A 13,533-nucleotide genomic window follows, 5' to 3' on the forward strand; every position below is an offset into this window, starting at 1 on the left:
CACCCTCTTTCACAATATGCTTATGACTTTGCCAGATAAATGGCCTGGGGACGGCTGACCAAGTTTATATATGAAGGACTGAACAATTAATTGAGCTCTGGTTGCCTTAAGGGGGTCTGTCGTGGTTAGGGGTACCGGGAACACCTTTTGCTGTGGCTTTGGACCTCAGAGGAAAGCCGAAGTGAACACTGATGGGTATTCTGCATTATCACTGGGAAGGACAGGATTCCCAAGGTAGAGCTAACAATCAGGAGGCAACATCAAGCGAATTCAACTCCTCATGTCTTCCAACTTAGAGATGCTGCTGAAGCCACAACATCCCTGGAACATAATGCTCTGCTACTTACTATTCAGGATGCAAGAGACGTTCCTTAACTTAGAGCGAGGTATTCAACCCTGTGAGTCTCAATGGCTTCCTCTGTAATTTGTAACAACAATAGCAACGTCCTCATAGGATGGCTCTAAGAATTAAGCCCTGAACCCTGTGCCAGGCACCATGTGGGTTCTCTACCAATGGTTTATCCCAACACACGTATTACTCCTCTTTTTCTGTGCTAGGCCTCGGAGAAAATGGTTGTGAGGAACAAGACGGCCAAGAACCACACTCGTTCCTTCTAGAAGTTGTCTGGGTCCCCTGTTACGATTTATTTTCAAAGTTATTTCTGCAATGCCCTTGGGAAGTAAGGCGGCAACAACAACAACACATTAGTTGATACAATCAATTACATTTGACCTTGCGGTTGTAAAATAAGTTCACGTTGACTTCTTCCCCAGGCCACGAACCTTCTTTATCAAAGAACAGTAAGCAACATAAACCCGTAGGGCTGTGGTTTCTGCTGAAGAGTAAACACCCTGGATATGAAGAGTGCTGTCAAAACCAACCCATACCAAGCCCAAGGAGACCGCGCTCTGGGTGCCAAACAAACAGGTCTTCGCTCTGCCTGTTGCTTCGACCCCGGCTGCTGACAGTAAGACAAGTGCTCTGCTCTCCTTCAGTATCACTTTCTGCATCTGTCACTCACTACTCCTCCCAGCATATGACTTTTTGGAAATTCTAGTATCTCCCACTCAAGTTTCTGAAGCCCCCTACTACTCTCAACTATTAAATACCACAACGTTCCGAGGGGAGGAAAATTCTCCCTTCTAGAAATTCCTCCTGCTCCTGTAAACATGTTTACAGACTCATTACTTCTCAACCACAGATCGTTGGTCTGTCAAAGGTGCTGCTGCTTCTTCAAAGCTCCCTAAGAGAACAAAATCAGTATCACTGGAGGACACAGGAAGGTAGAAAATATCAAACCAAAGTGAGGATATGGAATTCCGGTGATTGCCTGAGGTCCGTACTGACCTTTCTCTACCACTTACCCTTTATGCTTTCTGGGGAAGCAGCGAGGGAGAAAACACTCTGGTTAAGTATAATCACTTCTGGCAGGATGTGTCTTCTTTAAGAGAAGTTGATAAACAGAAATACCATACAATCCAGTAATTCCACTACTGGTTATTTTCCGAAAGAAAATGAAAACACAGATTCAAAGAGACACAAGCATTCCTATGTATATTGAAGCATTATTCATGATAACCAAGATATGGAGGCAACCCAAGCATCCATCAATAGATGAACAGATAAAGAAGATGTGATACACACACACACACACACACAATTAAATATTACACTCACAAAACGAAGGAAATCTTGCCATTTATGACTGCATGAATAGACCCAGCAAGTATTATACTAAGTGAAATTAAGTCAGAAAAAGACAAATACTTTACGACTTCTTATATGTGGAATCTAAAGAACAAAACAAATGAACAAACACAAACAGACAAGCAGACTCTTAAACACAAGGAGGGATGGTGGATGGGGGTATGGATGAAATAGATGAAAGGGATTAAGAAGTACACATTTCCAGTTATAAAATAAGCCACAGACATGAAAATGACAGTATAGGGAACATAGTCAGTGATATTGGAACAACATATGGTGACAGATGGTGATTGTACTTGTCACGGTGAGCACTGAGTAACGTACAGAATTGTTGAATCACTATGTTGTGCACCTACAGATAATATAACATTGTATGTCAATTATACTTTAGTAATAAAGAAGTAAAGATAAATAAAAGAAGTTAATAAAGTTAGTTACAATACAAAAATGGCTTGAAGAGAAATTTTTGTGTAACAACAGAGTAAATGTCATAAATGAGTTAAAGACTGAATGTTAATAAAGTGGTTCCAATCTGGGGAATAACATAAGAGGCTTTAGGCAAAAACTGGCCAAACGATTATTTGTTCCTCAGAGTCTTCTATTTCTCTGACTCACCCGGTCACGTTCTGCAAATAAAGCTCCATTTGTCTCCAAGTGACAGACCTGATGTGGTATTAGCAGAAAAGTCATCTCTATATTTTTTAAAAGTATTTTTCTTTTGAAATGCTATCAAATATATACGCAGAAAAACGTACAGATCCTAGGTTCATAGCTTAATGAATTGTAGAAAGCTGTCTAAATGAACTAAGTCATGCAAAAACACAAATACACTTCACAGATTTTAAAAGAGGGGTGCCTGGGTGGCTCAGTCGGTTAAGCGTCTGACCGGCTCAGGTCATGATCTCGTGGTTCACGAGTTCAAGCCCCGCATCCGGCTCTGGGCTGACAGTTCGAAGCCTGGAGCCTGCTTTGGATTCTGTGTCTCCTTCTCTCCCTCCCCCTCCCCCACTCGTGTTCTGTCTTTCTCACTCAAAAATAAATGAACATTAAAAAAATAAAAAAAAAAGAATAGCTTCCTATAAAGAATTTCTAATTAGTGGCATTACAGCTTTGGTTAAGTACAGTATGTGTATTTAAGTAATAAAAGTAATAAAACACTCAATAAGACACTCTCCCACTGACATGGGAGAAATGTTTCTAATCATTTTTGAACTGACAGTCTGCTCTAAAGAAGCTTGCTTTGTGGGACTACCATGCATGGAGTGTCTGGAAAGTTCCTTAAACTCTACCTGATCCTCAGATTGGCCTTGGCATGAGTTGTGATTCATTTGTTTTCCATGAAAAAAACTTAGGATGACTGAGGAGCAACTATTTCTCTTTTAAAAACATATGGCTTTTGTTCATAACGGTTATGTGTTATTATGATCGCTTTCTTCCATTTAAACAACTTCACTGAGTTGTTTTTGCCGTATCAAACGGTATATATTTGAGGAGTACAACTTGAGGCTTTGAGACAGGTTTACATTGTGAAAATCACCACAGATGAAGATAAATAACTTAACCATCACCTTTACATAGTTACCACTGTGTGTCTGTGTTAGCAACTTTCAAGTATACAATCCATTGTTGTCAAACATCATCACCATGCCGTACATTGGATCTCCAGAACTCATTCATCTTGTATAACTGAAATGTGGAACCCTTTGACCACCATCTCTTCATTTGCCGCCCACCCCTGACTGCCGGCACCCCATAACGACCATAGTTGTCTTTGCTTCTACGAGTTTTGCCATTGTCCATTCCATATGTAAGTAAATTCATGCCATAGTTGTCTTCCTGTGTCTGACTTGTTCACTGAGCATAATGTCCTCTCGATCCAACCACAGTTTCTCAAAGGACAGGATTTCTTTCTTTTTTTAAGTGTGGGATAGAGATTATAATGTAATATATAAAATTACATATATAATATATATATATATATATATATATATATATATATATATATATATATATATACTATATATGTATATACACACATTTTCTTTATCCATTCATCCTTCAACAGACATTCAGGCATGTTTCTGTATCCTGGCTATTGTGAAAGTGTTTCAGTGAGCATGGGAGTGTAGGTATCTTCTCATCGTTGTTTTTAAGAGGGATGCAGAATAAGGTTGGCCCTGGCTAGGAGTCTGCCTGCACATGAGCCTGCCACAGTGCCTTGGGTTAAAACCGAAATCAAGTTTGCTCTGGCACATGCCCGTACTTTCCCCAGCAACTGCCTTAAAACTTGGGCCCCGGTCAGCTGTTCTCACTCAGCATTTCTTTGCTCTGTGTTCTCCATAAGCCGCACACATTTTGAAGCCTTCTTGTCGTGTGTGTGTGTGTGTGTGTCCCACTCTCAGTCCACAACTCACAACTACCTTGTTAATGTCACAAACTTGCCTATTCTCATTGGACAAAGCAGTGCTCCAACCTTACAACAATCTCTCTGTAACATTCTGCAGGATTTTGGTCCCCCAAACAGGGACTTTGGAAAGGACACTGTATGAATCTAGCAGTGAGACAGTTTTTCTCAACAGGACTTTCTAGTGTCTCTCAAATGTTCTTCAATATATGACAGCTTCCTCGAATACACACAATGCTACTTGACTGTACTGAAGAGGGCTACCCATAATCTTCCTCCTCTATCCTATTAATATTCTCCCTTGACAACCAGGATTTGAGGACTCGAAGCAACAAACATAAAGGCTCTTAAGGGATTGGATCACATAAGCCAGGATTAGTCTCCACACAGTCCAATTAGAAGGTTTTAGGTTCAAAAGGGATGCTGTGCCCACTGAATTTGGGTGCCAAATCAGAGAACTCATCACCTTCCTGTTTCCCTTTAAGAGTTATCTGATAGAAGGAAATGCAAAGCACGTGTCTTCTTGCTGCCAAAATCGCTGCCCGAACTGCCTGATTCGATGTGTAACATCCCGTGAAGTCTTGGCAAGAGCTAATTCAGGAGTGTTGGCCAAGGTGCTGAAGTGAGCGGAGGGGAGCAGGGACACCTTTGCCAATGCATCACCCGCTCCCCTGACCCTTTTTAAGATACTGAGCTTATTCATTCTGACAAGATAACCTCGGATTTCAAATCTGACATAAATTTGGAGACGGTAATGTGCGTAGATAGAAAGGTCTCTAGGATACATATTCTTTATAGACATTGCAGTGCTACAAACCTCAGGGGAACCCACCTAAAAACGGAACAAACATCAAAAACAACATCTAGGGTTGTCTACTCAAAATGCACCCTACAAATTATTTCTCTGCACTTCTCTACCAGATCATTCTGGAGATTCAGTGAAATCAAGTGATTCAGAATCAACTGAAAAGTAATCGTAGAGTAAATGGCAGAGAATGACAAATCCACACACCTGAATGATCATTCCATAGTAAAAATTATTTTCTATGCCTGCTTCAAGATTTTCTGACTGTATCCTTTACTCGAATTGAACCTTCCCCCCTCCCACCCCCAAACGTCATCTTGGGGGGGCAGTTTATCCTTTCCCCCGAAAAATGTGCATGCTGCTATCAGAACATCGGGGGGGGGGGGTCCCTGGCCCAGTGATGGCCAACAGTCAGAATCACCTCTGGGTGACTCCGCGCTACAGCCAGTGGTAAGTGAAAGAAAAGGCACCCCGGCCACCAACCCTGGCCACACTCCAGTCACCCCCACCAGTTTGGGCATCTGATGCCCCTTCCCTCTGCCAGGCAATTAGCTTCCGTTCAACTTTCCGACCTCTGGCTTTGGAGAAAAGTCCTGGCTGTGGGAACTGGCTCTGGGCAGCTCTTGGCTCCCTCTTCATGGGTGACTGGCAAGAGTAACACTTTCTTTGACACTCTTAAAGGAAGCCATTTAATTCCTAATGATATTTCCTGGCAATAAGGAAAATGAAACCCACAGCGTGGGATTCCGGTCCAGCAAGAGGCAGGCCAACAGTGCGGCTGGTGAGCCCACGTCTTAACGTAACGCGGTTCCCACTCGCTCCCCATTCCCACCAGCGTTGATTTTTCTCCCCTGACACTTCCACCCCGGAGTGTGACACCTACTGGAGCTTATGAGCATCGGGAGAGATAGGAATACGATTTGGGTATCGACGGAAAGGCTGGCTGTTGCCCCAGGGATTTCCCGCGGAAATCACCCAAAACTTAGAAGGCATTTCAACAAGGAAGTAACTAGTAAAGCGATCTTGGCGGGAGAACCCCGTGAACATCTTAGAAAAACACCAGAAACCACTCGATGCTTAATGACCCACGTCTCCTCCAGCCGGTACCCACCGCCCCCCTCCCGCCTCCCACTCGGGCCCTTTCTGGAGGAGCACAGTGGTTTGTGGCTTTTTAACCGCGTGGAGGGAGGACGGGGCGCAGGCCATTTATTTCCGCGACAGCGTTAACGCGGAGCTCCCGGCTTCAGCTGGAGCGAGGACCTCGGGGCACATCCTTTCCTCACGGCGCACCAGTCGCGGTGGCGAGGGAGACGCATAGACCTGTGGCCCGAATGGTTCGCTCCCGTAGACTCCCCCACCGCCAGGGTCCCCGGCACCCCCACGACCTGGCGCCGGGGTGACTGGGGAGGCATTCCCGCCGGCTCCCCAGCCCCCCCAAACCCACACGCATCCTCTCCCACGCTGCGCTCGAGGGTCCCCGGTCCCCCCAGCGCGCCCTCGGCCGGGAAGCGTCGGTGGCGCTGCCTCGCGGAGGGGGCGCGGGAGGGGTCGGGGCTGGGGGCGCGCCGGGGGCTCGGGGAGGCCGGGCCCGGGGCCCCGGGGCGCGCGGGAAGGCGCGGAGGACGCGCCACACTCACCCGCTGCTGCTGCCGGCTGCTGACGGCCACCGCGGCGGCGGACGCGGCGCTGTGCCGGAGCTCGGCCGCCTGCCCGGGTCTCAGCAGGCTCCGGGTGAACCTGCGGGTCCGCTCGCCGGCCATCGCCTGCCGCACCGCTCGCGCGGGGGCCCGGAGCGCGCGTCCCGCCGGCCTTCCCCGCGCCAACCTCGTCTACCCACCCGCCGTTCAGGAAGCGGAACTCGGAGCCTCTCCCCCCCTCTTCCTCGCTCTACTCGCAAGAGGCGGGTTTCTCGCGCGCGCACCCCCACTCCCCCACCCCCTTCCCTCCGCCGAAGCTTCGCGACGACTTTGCAAACTCTGCGCTCCCCCGGGCGCGCGCAGCCAACTCGGCGAGCGGCCCCGGCGCGGCGGCGGCGGCGTGTCGGCGTGTCGGCGTGTCGGCTGCGGGGGCCGCGGGGCGCGCGTGGGGCGGCTCCAGCTGGCCGGCCGGGGCCGTCCCCGTCGCCCGAGGGATCGGCAGGCGGGGGGCGGCCGCCGCGGGGCCCCGGGCGGGGCCCGCCCACGCCCACGCCTCTCGCCCCCACTTGGAGGCTCCTGGCGGGGCTGGAGCTCTGGCCGCCTTTCCTGATTCGGTCCCTACCTTGGGAAGCTGGCGAATGGGCGCGGGCGCAGCTCAGATAGTCCTTCCATTCTCAGGAAAGGGTCAGAGGCTCAGTAGGGGTCTGGTGGCTCGGAGCTACGCAGCCTCGCAGGAGCCAGCCTTTAGAAGTCTTTTTTTGCCCAAAGTCCTCCCTCGGGGCCTTACAAATTCATACACGCCTTCAACCGGTATTCATTAAGCGCCCACTCTGTGCCGGTTCCTACTGTTCTGGAAACCGGGGACAAGGAGGGGGATTTATCAGGCCTACTCTAAGGCTGTGTGGGGCTGATAGGATTTTTGGGTTAGGGCTGGGAGGCAGCAAATGACCGAGTTAAATAAACGAATGTAAGTGGTGACCGAGGGCATTTCAGATCATAGAAGCTCGACAACAACAAAGCAGGGTAATGTAGTGTAAGAGGCTTGGTGGGGGTGGTGTTTGATAGGGTGAGGGGGCTAGAGCTGACTCGTGGGGTGACCAGGTAGGGTGGTCAGTAACGGGGTGGTCTTAACACTTGTTTTTCTGCTCCCACTCTTGCCACACACTCTGGTCTGCAAATTGTCTCCAGCCAGCTGACTAAAGTCCACTAAGAATTCTCGTTTTGAGTCGCCCCCAGAATAGTTCTTCCACTCAGTTTGGGGCTGGCTGGGTAGATGAGCAGTGCTGGCCTCTAGAATACTCCTCTGGAGAGATCCAGGACAACCACTCCTAAGTATTCTAGGTTTTCCTTAACAGCCTTTTCTAGATCCATGATCCTGACATTTTTCCAGAGCCAATATATAATTTTAACACAAGGTTGCACTTGGGTATAAAAACTTCTTGAGCAGCTGACACATGCACTTGAGTCAGCTCTCTGCTATATGGGATTTAGTTAATCAGAGGTACTGACTGGGCATCATTGAAGCACATTCTAGAAATCAAAGTGGGCAGAGACGGTAAGATTTGGGAAGAACCATCTGAAATGTCAGTTGGTTCTGTAGTACTCTTCATAAGAAAAGACTGGGTCTCGCGTTATGTGCTTTCACATCGCTGGACAAATATGCAATCAGTGTCACAGTTAAAGGTAAGCAAAGAAGGCAGTTGCCTCTGTGGTGGCAAATGAAGATCTCTGTGGGGATAACTCCTTCCAACGACCTTCTCCCCTAACAAGTGTGGTCTGTGTTGGTCCCTTTAAATGCACCTTCTCTCTAGAGAGATAATATGTCAAGCATTTTTAAATACACTCGGACTTTCCAAGAACAGATGGCTAGTCTTTGTCCCTGATTTTTCAGAGCACTGCGTGGCACAAAGTAGACACTCGGTAAATAGCAGTTTCTGGATGACTTTCCCGAGGCTAAGCTTAGATAAGCTGGTGCAATCAGAGAGGTCAGAGTGCTTGAGGCCTGGAAAGACAGAAAGGAGGAGAGAAATGTGTGCTGGAAGGGAAGGGCAACTCGCTGAACTGATCTAAAACCCTAAGTAACCTATACAACCCATTCTTCAACCGCAACCATATCAAGTAACAGAATATCACTTGTATTTTTATTACTAAGAATCTTACTTTCTCAAGCTTCAGAGGATCAACCCAGAGCATGGATGTGAGGAGATTTGATGAATAAAGTTGATGAACAAGTACCTATTTTTTCTAATACCTACCCTGTATGGTGTCCATCCCGTGGGTCACACTAGAAGGAAGGTGGCTGTAAGTGGCCTTTAGACTCAAGACATTTCAATAACAGTGCACACTGGGATATTCCTAAGCCCTCGACAGTCATGTAGGTTTTAGCTATGTCCCCTTCTGGATGCCAAGGGCAGAGAACTGAGTGTCTCCCCCTGGCCCCAGCATAACACACACACCTTTTACTGCAGGAACATGCCTTCAGGTCTGCTCATTTGGGACTCTCTGAGTCTCTGGCAGTCACCAATCTCTCAGTTCCTTGGAGAGATTTGCCTAAGATGTTTTGTAGAGGCAAATCTATGAAAATGCCATGAACACCCTAATGTAAACTACCGATTTGGGCTGATTGTGATGTGTCAGTGTAGGGTTACCAGTTGTAACCGGTGTACCATTCTGGTGGGGAATGTTGATAATGGCGACAGCTATGAACATGGGGAGAGGGGGCGGGATCTTCGCATCTTCTTTACTTTGCCATGAATTTACAACTCCTCTAAAAAATAAGGTCTTAAAAATAACAACAAAGAATCAACGTAACACAACAATGAAAAGACAAGGAGCCTAACGGAAGGATGGGCAAAGGAGGTGAACATACATTTCTGCAAAGAAAATATGCAAGCTCCACACCATTAGCCATTAGGGAAATGGAAATCCAAGTCTCAGTGAGATGTCATACCCACGGAGATGGCCATAATGAAAAGCGTGGAAAAAAAAAGTGTTTGGAGATGTGGAAAAATGGGAACCCTGGCACATTGGTGGTGAGAATGTAAAATGGTATAGCTGCTTTAGAAAGCAGTCGGGCATTTCCTCAAAATGTGAAACATGGAGTTACCACATGACCCAGTAATTCCAGTCCTAGAGAAATGAAAGTATCTGTTCACACAAAGAGCTATACAACAATGTTCACAGCAGCATTATTTATAATAGCTAAAAAGTGGAAACAACCCAAATGTCCACCAGCTAATGAATGGATAAGCAAAATGTGGTATACCCATGCAATGGAAAGTTTTTTGACCTTGAAAAAAAAATGAAGTGTTGATATGGGCTGCAGCATGGATGAACCTTGAAAATGCTTTGTTGAGTGAAAGAAGCCGGACACAAAAGGCCATATGTTTATGATACCTTTTTTTTTTTTTTTTTTTTTTTATACAACATTCAGGATAGGCAAATCTAGAAACAGAAAGTAGATTAGTGCTTGCCTAGGGCTACAGTGGCTTGGAGGAAAATGAGGAGTGACCGCTAATGGATAAAAGGTTTCTTTTTTGGGGTGATGAAATGTCCTGAAATTCACTGTAGTCGAGGCTGCAAAAGAAACAGATTACAGTTGTAGCTTCTGGGAAGGGGAACTTGATAGCTGGGAGACATATAATATAATATGTTACAATATAATATGTTACAGTATTATATTATATTATATTATATTATATTATATTATATATATTATATTATATTTATTATATTATATTCCCTGTATTATACTATATACCCTATGTGCTTATTGGGTTTTGTATCACATGTATAATAATCACCTATCACAAATAAACAAAATAATACGTTATACAAAATTAAGGGTGAGAAAAGGGCCACGGCTACAGAGTTAATACAAATTCAAAACTAAAAAAAAAAAAAAAAAACAAAACAAGAAACGTTGTGGACTGTGTTAGGTTTCTTGGTTCACATTTCTGTTTGGACTTCACCTTCCCCCTTCCACTTTGTTTCAATCACCTCACGTTGCTGCGTTCTGCGCCTGCACTATTTCCTTTTGAGAGATACCAACACAGGGGCGCGTGGGGGGCTCAGTTGGTGGAGTGTCCGACTTCAGCTCAGGTCGTGATCTTGCGATTCGTGAGTTTGAGCCCCGCATCGGGCTTCCCGCTCTCAGTGCATAGCCTCCTTTGCATCTTCTGTCTCCTTCTCTCTCTGTCCCTTCCTGCTTGTGCTCTCTCTCAAAAATAAATAAACAATTAATTTTTTTAATTAAGAGATATCAATACAGAAACATGCTCATCGTGGTTCCCGTTTCTCAAAGAAGAGTTCATTAATAAAACAAGTGGATCTTCAGTGGCATCCAGTATCGAGAATAGTGGTTACAAGCATATGCTACGGACTCCGACTGCCTCAAATCCCAATTTTCCTTCTTCCTTCAGCAAGTTATAGAAACTCTTAAACTCAGTTTCCTTACTTGAAAAGTAGGGATAATGACAGGCTACTGAGCCTTCTGTAAGTCAGCGTTACTTTCTTCAAAAGAACCTAGCACAGAGACTTTGGTAAATGTCATTGTTACTAGAGTCATAGAGAAGTGATGAGTTTTTAAATCTTTCGTGTAATAATTTGATACATGTATCAATACATGTAATCATACATTAATACATTTGTTTCTCGTAAGAACCTTTGCAGTGAGCAGGATACCATTTTACAAGGAACACTTTGGATATCAGGGGCATTCTGAAGACAGTATCTTTTTTTTTTTTTTAATTTTATTTAATGTTTATTTATTTTTGAGGGAGAGACAGAGCATGAGTGAGAGAGGGCAGAGAGAGAGGGAGACACAGAATCTGAAGCAGTCTACAGGCTCCAAGCTGTCAGCACAAGGAGCCGACGCGGGGCCTGAACTCATGAACCATGAGATCATGACCTGAGCCGAAGTCGAATGCTTAACGGACTCAACCACCCAGGTGCCCCTCTGAAGACAATATCTTAACGCAAACCAATGACTCTGGGATTTCATGAATTACAACAATAATATAATCCATATATTATAATATTGATCCATTATTATATAATAATGTCCACTAATCCCATAGTGTGCTACAGCTTGGAATACAATTTCATGATACATTATTTCATTTGTGTTTTAGCACACTGTAAAATGGGAGTGTTCAGACCACTGATCTTTTGCCTCATTGTCTATAATTTCAGATGGATCGTAATTCCAGATGGATGCTCACAAACAAAATTCACAGAAGAGGCATTTTAGGAATCAGTGGTAGCAAATTTTGTTCCATGACCTCAAATTTAAGCTTTTACATTCTCTAGTTTTTAGTATTTAGGATGCATAGCCTGCAATCAAGTTTTATCGAGTTCTAAGTCTCCTCCTTGTTTGGGTTGGCATGGAGCAAGCCATTCAATCAGAAAGAAATAGCCCCGCTCAGCAGACATTTATGGAATATCAGCTACGAGCAGGATGTCACCATAAATCATGGGAGCCTAGAGGTAAACAAATGGTCTGTGCCTTTGGCTTAATTTGTAACAGAGAAACTGACTTATAAAACATTAGTGGGTGGGAGGTATGCTTTTGGAAATGGAATATATCAGCTAGGACCTGTGTTCATATTTTATATTCTTATGGCTCTAATATTGAAAAAAAAAAAGTCCGGGGTGCCTGGGTGGCTTGGTCAGTTGGGCGTCCGACTTCGGCTCAGGTCATGATCTCGCAGTTTGTGAGTTCGAGCCCCGCGTCAGGCTCTGTGCTGACAGCTCGGAGCCTGGAGCCTGTTTCGGATTCTGTGTCTCCCTCTCTCTCTGCCCCTCCCCTGCTCATGCTCTCTCTCTTTCTCTCAATAATAAATAAACGTTAAAAAAAATTTAAAAAAAAGTCCAAAATACTACGGAATTTGCATCTTCCTCCCTCCCTCCTTTCTATCTTTCCTTCCTCTCTACTCTCCTCCCTTCCTTCCTCCCCTTCTTTAAAGCTCAAGCACTTTTGCTCCTTATTCAGAAGCATCAGTGGCTTTCTTAAGAGGCAGTAAGCATTAATTATCTGCCCTGGTTCAAAGCTCTCTACAACTGAAAGCGTGAAGTTGTCCATAGCCCTCACCTGTCATCCTCTCCATGACTTTGCCCAAAGCTGATTTCCTCATAAGGAAAGGACATTTTTCGTAACCAAAGAAATATAAATGTGAAAACTGTACTGTCTTTCCCCAAACATCTAGCGGTGTAGTGGTGTGAAAATTTAGTCATTGGTTTAGGCGTCTGAAGAACTGGGTGTCAGTTCAAGTCTTGATACTAACTGATTGCAGAAACAAATATCCCTTGCACTAATCCCATGGCCTTGAGCCACCTTTCCTAAGTGATACCAAGTCCAGTACCCTGGGTACCAACCTGGACATCAATCAGCATGTCCGGAAGCTTGACTATTTCAAGTTTGTCTAATTTGTACAATTTACAAAGTACACTCATTATATCATTTGATTCTCAAATCATTCATCCTAAAAGGCAAATACGTGCAGGTAATATTGCCCCCCCCCCCCACTGTGCATAGAGAAAGCTGAGAGGGAATTTGATAACATGGAAATTAGAAGGAGGAGTATTTTGCTATTAATAGAAGGACAAAGGTGTAGGAATACAAATGTCCAGGTTAAAATGATTTTCTAATACTGTATCAACACTTCATTTATGATTCCCAATTGAGGAAAAGTTGTATTTATCCTGTGTTTTTATAATAAGAAAACAAGTCCAAAGAAACAGGTGGCTTGCTTGCCCTGATACATTTAGGTAAATTAAAATAACTTCATTTGTCTGCTAAAAGGATACAACTTGTCTTATTCAGCAACAAGTAAAGAAAGTATCAGTATTGTAAAATATGGTTTGAAGGGTGTGATTTTTATGGGTATCCATTACTCCTTGCCAGAGCCATTTGACAAAGCTGAGTGCCTCCATGTTGTTTATGGGCAACGATATTAAATTTGATATGGATTTGTTACTG

At 44.8% G+C, this 13,533-nt stretch overlaps 1 protein-coding gene across 3 annotated transcripts in view; it reads right to left on the reverse strand.

Moving 5' to 3' along the window:
• The window catches only part of DOCK10 (dedicator of cytokinesis 10), a 268,554-nt gene extending 261,777 nt beyond the window's left edge, over nt 1-6,777 (reverse strand). For all 3 annotated transcript variants that reach the window (XM_053215871.1, XM_027049213.2, XM_053215870.1), the window contains exon 1: nt 6,555-6,777. In XM_053215871.1, coding sequence (XP_053071846.1) covers nt 6,555-6,677 — 123 coding nt within the window. In that variant the 5' untranslated portion in view covers nt 6,678-6,777. The remainder of the gene's footprint in view (nt 1-6,554) is intronic.
• Nucleotides 6,778-13,533: the final 6,756 nt, after the last annotated feature.

Source organism: Acinonyx jubatus, chromosome C1, assembly GCF_027475565.1.
Source record: "Acinonyx jubatus isolate Ajub_Pintada_27869175 chromosome C1, VMU_Ajub_asm_v1.0, whole genome shotgun sequence".
NCBI lineage: Eukaryota > Metazoa > Chordata > Mammalia > Carnivora > Felidae > Acinonyx > Acinonyx jubatus.